Source organism: Phoenix dactylifera, unplaced genomic scaffold, assembly GCF_009389715.1.
Source record: "Phoenix dactylifera cultivar Barhee BC4 unplaced genomic scaffold, palm_55x_up_171113_PBpolish2nd_filt_p 000537F, whole genome shotgun sequence".
NCBI lineage: Eukaryota > Viridiplantae > Streptophyta > Magnoliopsida > Arecales > Arecaceae > Phoenix > Phoenix dactylifera.
In genome coordinates this window covers 300,219-306,218 of record NW_024067946.1, presented here as the reverse complement: position 1 = coordinate 306,218, position 6,000 = coordinate 300,219, and the positions used below count along the sequence as shown (strand labels likewise).

At 42.6% G+C, this 6,000-nt stretch overlaps 1 protein-coding gene across 1 annotated transcript; it reads right to left on the bottom strand.

Moving 5' to 3' along the window:
* Positions 1-2,977: 2,977 nt before the first annotated feature.
* LOC120106366 (protein IRX15-LIKE-like) lies at positions 2,978-4,076 on the bottom strand. Its single transcript, XM_039119368.1, has one exon. It carries the CDS (start codon positions 4,054-4,056, stop codon positions 3,079-3,081), a length of 978 nt encoding a protein of 325 aa, XP_038975296.1. The 5' UTR covers positions 4,057-4,076; the 3' UTR covers positions 2,978-3,078.
* Positions 4,077-6,000: the final 1,924 nt, after the last annotated feature.

The following is a 6,000-nucleotide window of genomic DNA, read 5'->3' as shown; positions in this document are numbered from 1 at the left end:
ATTACATTGGCTTTGGAAGTCATTTCCTTGGCCAACTGTTATCGGTCTCTGACTCGATTTTGTTCTTCAATTCTAATATGAACAATAACATCTTCAAGACTCATATATTTCCTTTTGTGTTTCATATTGTTTTTATAATTTTTCCAAGACTCAGGTAATTTTTCAATCAGACAGCCGGCTAGGAAAACTTCTTGAAGTATTATGTCTTCATTTTTAAGATCAGTGACCAGCCTATGAAAATCATGGATTTGGGATGACACATCCCTATCCTCAGACATTTGAAAGTGCAGAAAATTTTCTGTAGCATATTTCTGTACTCTAGCATCTTCTAACACATATTTTTTATTCAGATTTTTCCAAATTTCTGCAGCTTCTTTGTATGAACAGTAGACATCAAAAAGTTCATTGGACAGTGTACTCAGAATTGTGTGCCTACAGATCTTATTTCCATGTTCCCACTCCTTGAATTTAGTGTCAAAATCTTCAGACCCTTCTATCGGTTTTGACTGATTTAAATACCGAGCAAAATTAAGCATATCCAATGCAGAATAAACACGTTCTTGCCATCTCTTAAAATACATACCATTGAAACTCTCAATTTTAGAAGTATCAGGAATTGATCTAGCAGTAATCATAGCAGAATCCATGTTGATCTATTCTTAAGATTGTTGAAAAATTAATAGATAAAAGAAGGAAGAACTTATCAGTTGAGGCGTGATTTCACTGTCCTTAAGGATAGATCGCGCCCTGGATCACAGAACATAGGAGAGTATCCTCTCGGGAACACAGAAAATAGTCGCACGACGCGCCCGGTTAAATGTTTCCGAATTGGATTCGCCAATTTTGGCTTGGACCTTCATTGGGCTCGTGCGCGCATGGGCTACTTACTTTCTTTGCTTCACCAAGTTAAAAGGTTGAATACTACATAAAGACCTTTAGAGTTTTATCTCTTTCCAATGTAGGACTAAAGAAAGTACACTAGACAAAAGGCAAAAGACAAGAAGGGTAAAATTGGAATTTTGAAATATTCCAACAGCATGCACTTGCTATTGCATTGACTATCATTGCAATGTGGGGTATGAGCATCCGTGCAGCATCCAAACTTGTTTGGAGCGACAGAAGAGGCTGCAAGAAAGAAGTACAATGTCAGCACACAAAGTTTACGTCTTTCCTCAAAAAAGAAATATTTCACGTCAAGTATGCATGAAAAGAAACTGCAAAGAAGAAAAAATCCTACATGCTGCACTCAAAACAGAGAGGACAAGAATGGTTTTAGGTTGTGAGGAGAAGAAGGGTTGGAAGATGAAAAGTATCTAATTACCTGTTGCAGCCGAAACCAAGCACAGTATCAGAAAGACAGCCACAGTAGCACGAGACATGGTGCAGTACGTAGGTACTCCTCTTGCTCCTTCCTCTTTGGATTGTTTGAGTCGATGCTTGCTAGCTTCCTTCTAATGGGTAAATATATATACATAGTGGTATGAGGAGATTTTTGAAACGTACTCCTAATAAAGAATGCAATTTGTGACCTTGTTGGCTCCCCATTACTTTTTTGCATCACAGAATATGCATACATACGAGGAAATCTGTTTGCCCACGAACCAAATCAAAGTATATGAAAAAGGAAAAAAAACAGGCGTAAATTAACGAAAAAAACCAGGAGTCCGTTTCAAAATGGAAAGAAATTTTCAAAAACGAAAATTTCTCACAAAGTAAATTAACGAACAAAAGCCATCAAAAATATTTGCTTCAAAGCGGGACTCTTCAAAAATAATGCTCAAATTAAGCAAGCCATAATATTTATTCCATGCACAAAAAAGGAAACCCGTTTAAACACGACTCCTCATGAAGGAAAATTTTGCAAAACGTAAATTAAGCCATAATGTTTTCCCCACGTTCAAAAAGGAAAGGACTCTTCGGATTGGAAATTTTTCTATAAACCAAGTAGCGCACAAAAACCATGGAAACAACTAAAAAAATCCTTCAAAGCGGGGCTCTTTAAAAAGACAGCACACAGTTATTTATGACTTGGTTTATTTCACTAAAGATTCATTTAATATTTAAAGAAATCACATAAGTAATAAATATTTACATATAAATATTTATGTAATATTTATATTTATATAACTATTAATTATTTAACTGATTATAATATGTAATAAATATTTAAAAATGTATTCAAATTTTTTATATAAAATCTATCTAATATTTATGAAAAGATTAAAACTAGTATTAATATTTATTAATAATCTATTCTATGGATTTGATTTTCCATCGAGTCTCTATCAACTAATTAAGGAGTATTAACTGATTCTGTTTATAAATTTCTTACTCCTTGTTGTAGCAAGTTTCAAGGCCTGAAACTTGGGAAAAGGTCCATCCAATTCTTGGTTTGGATTGTACTCGTGCCTAGGGGCTCGACCAGAAAGGTTTTGGTTGATTACTTGTGAAAATCAATTGAATTGATTGTGAGCCCGTCTAAAACAATCTTGCTATAATCTTGGAAGATTATAATGGAATTTCCAATAAGGGTCCCTTGAGAAGTGGATGTAGGAACTAAGTTTGGCTCTAAACTACTATAAACTATTTGTGTTTGTATTATTTTTGCTTGTTCCCATCTTGTGCATTTATTTATTACTCATTTCACTGTGCATACTAAAATTCAGAATAGTTTTACTTAAGAATTGTTTTAGTTCATAAAATATTTTAAAAAATTCAATTTACCCCTCTTCTTGAGTTGTCATTTTGGACAGCAAAACCGATAACTTCTCTACTCTTTCCAGTGCAATCGGTGCACTACAAGAAAAAGAAGCTTTGGCGACGCTTTTTGAGGCTTTTACCGACGCTTATAAGCGTCGGTAATTTTCTTCCCGACGCTTTTCAAAGCGTCACCAAAGCGTCGGCCATGTCGGAGTGGAAAAAAATTGCTGACGCGTTTGAAAAGTGTCGCTAAAATTCCTAAACCAGTTCAATTAGCGACGCTTTAAAGCGTCGTCATAAATTTTTTTTATGGAAAAAAAAATATAAAAATACCCAAGAAAACCTTGCTGTCCCCTGTAAAAAAAAAGAAAAAAAAAATTACTGGGCGGCCTCAGCGATGGTGCTGTTGGCACAGAAGTCGTCGCGGGTGGCGCCGTTGCCGCAGGGGATGAGGAAGTGGGCCAGCTGGCCGGTGTTGGCGACGAGATTCTCGTTGCAGAGGAACTCCTCGCTGCACACCCGCTCCACCTCGCGCTCGTAGTCGTGGACCAGCACGTCGGTGGGCCCCGGGCCGGCGGAGCGGGCCATCACCGCTGCCGTGAAGATGGCGGACATCCTCCCGGGGGAGGTGGAGGCGTGGCCGCGGGGCCCGTCCACGAGGATGACGTCCCAGGGGATGTCGTAGAGGGCGTTGGGGAGGTCGTTGAGGGCGAGGCGGCAGTTGGAGAAGAGGAGGTTCTGGACGGGGCGGCAGTCCCCCCGGCGGCCGCGGCGAGAGGCGGCGATGAGGTCGGGCATCTCTCGGGCCTTGGTGGTGTAGGCGATGTCGTAGGCCTCGAGGCCCGGGAGGTGGCCCTCAAGGTGCGCGATGTAGTACTCGTTCTCGTCGAGAAAGACGGTGCGGCCGCCGTGGTTGAGGGCGCGCCAGAGAGGGGTCTCGTGGCCGAGGCCAAAGACGAGGAATTTGCAGGGAGCGCGGCGCCGGAGCACGGCGGCGATGGTGCGGAGGTCGGCGTCTCCCATCTTGCCGCTGGAATTTGAGGCGGCGGCGTAGTTGACGAGGGCGTCAAAGACGGGGTCGGGGAGACGGGAGTTGTGTCGGAAGGAAGAAGGGGCACGAGCAAATTGGTTAGAGGAGGAGAGGCCGGGGTCTCGAGGGGTGGTGGTAGTGGTGACGAAGGCGAGGAGGGCGGCGAAGGTGAAGAAGAAGGCGAAGGCGATGAGCCAGAGACGGTGATGAGACCCCAGGAGATACAACATGGGCGCCGCCGTGGATCCACCGCCGGCGCCGCCTCCGCCACCTGCCTGCTTGGCGGACTGCAGGAGGATGAGCTTGGCGTTGTTGATTCCCTTCATCTCTTTTGTGCGCTGCTCTAATTTACAATAGAAGGAGGGATCGGGGGCTTGGGTGGCCTGAGAAGGCATGAAGCCGACGCCGGAGAAGAGGGAGGAAGCTCCATCGAACTCCATCGACGCCGGAGAAGAGGGATCGGGGGCCTGGGTGGCCGCTCTCTCTCTCTCTCTCTCTCGCTTCTTGGAAGGAATCTAATCAAGAATCGGGAGGGGGTTAGAGATTTGTAAGGGAGGGGGTTTGAGGGATCGGGAGAGGGGAGAGGATTTGTAGAGAGGAGGGGGGAGGGGGCGAGCGGCGGAGAGAGAATTTGCAGGGAGGAGGGGAGGGGGGGATAATGGCCTCCGACGACGCTTTCTAAAGCGTCGTTGGGAGGAAAAAATAAAAAAAAAAGGATTTTTGCTTCCGCCGACGCTTAAAAGCGTCGGCTCAAGCTACGGGTTGCGACGACGCTTATAAGCGTCGGCGGAAGCCAGACTTCCAAAAAAATTGCCGACGCTTCTACTTAGCGTCGGCAGACAAAAGTCGGGAAAGATAGTTTTTCTTGTAGTGGTGGTATGCCCACCCAACAGCTTAGTCAAATAATTTGTTCTCTTCTCATATCCAAAAAGAGGTTGACAAGGAGGGAGGTAGGGGGCACATCTATGGCAATGAGATCAAAGGTGAGGATGCTCTCAACAACCATTAAGAAGTCTTGGAGCTGGCGGCTCTATGCAAGCCTAGAAGTGACGTAGGTTGGAGCACTCGAGGAGGTGGCAAGTGGTAGCGAGGGAGGTGGTGCCAGGGCCGGCCCAACTCTTAAGCGACTTAGACAGTCGCCTAAGGCCCTTAGCCCAAAGAAGGCTCACTATAGGAAAGACCTCAAAAACAAAATAGAAAAAAAAAGGTATCCCTGTGAGTTCACCTTAAGCCGGCCTAGGGAAGGTCTCAAAGACAAAACGGCCTTAAGCCTCCAAATATATTAGGCCGCTCGTGGGTGGGCTGCAGTTAGAAGGGGTAGTAAGGTCATGGTGGATGCCAAGGAGGAGGGAAGGGTAGATGAGGAGGGAGAATGGTGGGGAGCGGATGTGTGTTGGGGGGGGGGGGGGGGGGGGTTGGAGGAGAAGGGAGGAAGCAATGAGAAAAGGGGGGCATCACTTATCGTCATAGTAATGGTCATGGGGAATGAGAGTAGATGGCAGTGCAAGGGATGAGTGGTGCAGGAGTAATGATTTTTCATAAAATTACATAATATATTAAAAAAAGTATAATAAATTATTAACATTAAATATTGTCTTAATTGCTCATAGTTTTTGTTTAATATAATCTAAGCTGGAACATGTTTCATTATTTTTTTTAGTTTTTAGAAGAATTATTTATATTGATAGATTTCTATGTATCATTTTTAAAATTATAGTAAGATACAGAGTAAATTACAAAAACCACTTTACACTTACAGCTAATAGTTTGTAAAACCTACATCAATACCCAGTTAAATTAATAGCATTAGCAAAGCCATTTACCTCATATAAAAAATCAAAATTGTGCCTGAGTGATGAGTAAATTATACAAAACTCCTAAAATTAGAGATAAATTATACTTCCATCCAATAATTTGAAATATCTATGCTTATTCTCCTAAGGTATATTTTTATTTAATACTTTAATTCATAATTTAACATAATGGTAGCTAAATTGTTAATTTAAATAGGACCTAAATGCCACATAAATTTTTTTTTATAAAATGACCAAACTAGTCTTAAGTGATATAACATTCACCTAAAGAGGAGAACAACATATGGCGCCATGGGTCTGGAGCTTGATCTTGATGAATCATCGAGAAAGAGCCATGTGCTAAGAAAAAAGCAATATAGATCTCTCAAGCAACTTAATGCCTTTACAATTTTCTACTCTAGAGAATTAGCATCAACGCTTGAACCAACCTATCTATGATCTTGCCAGGCCATGAAA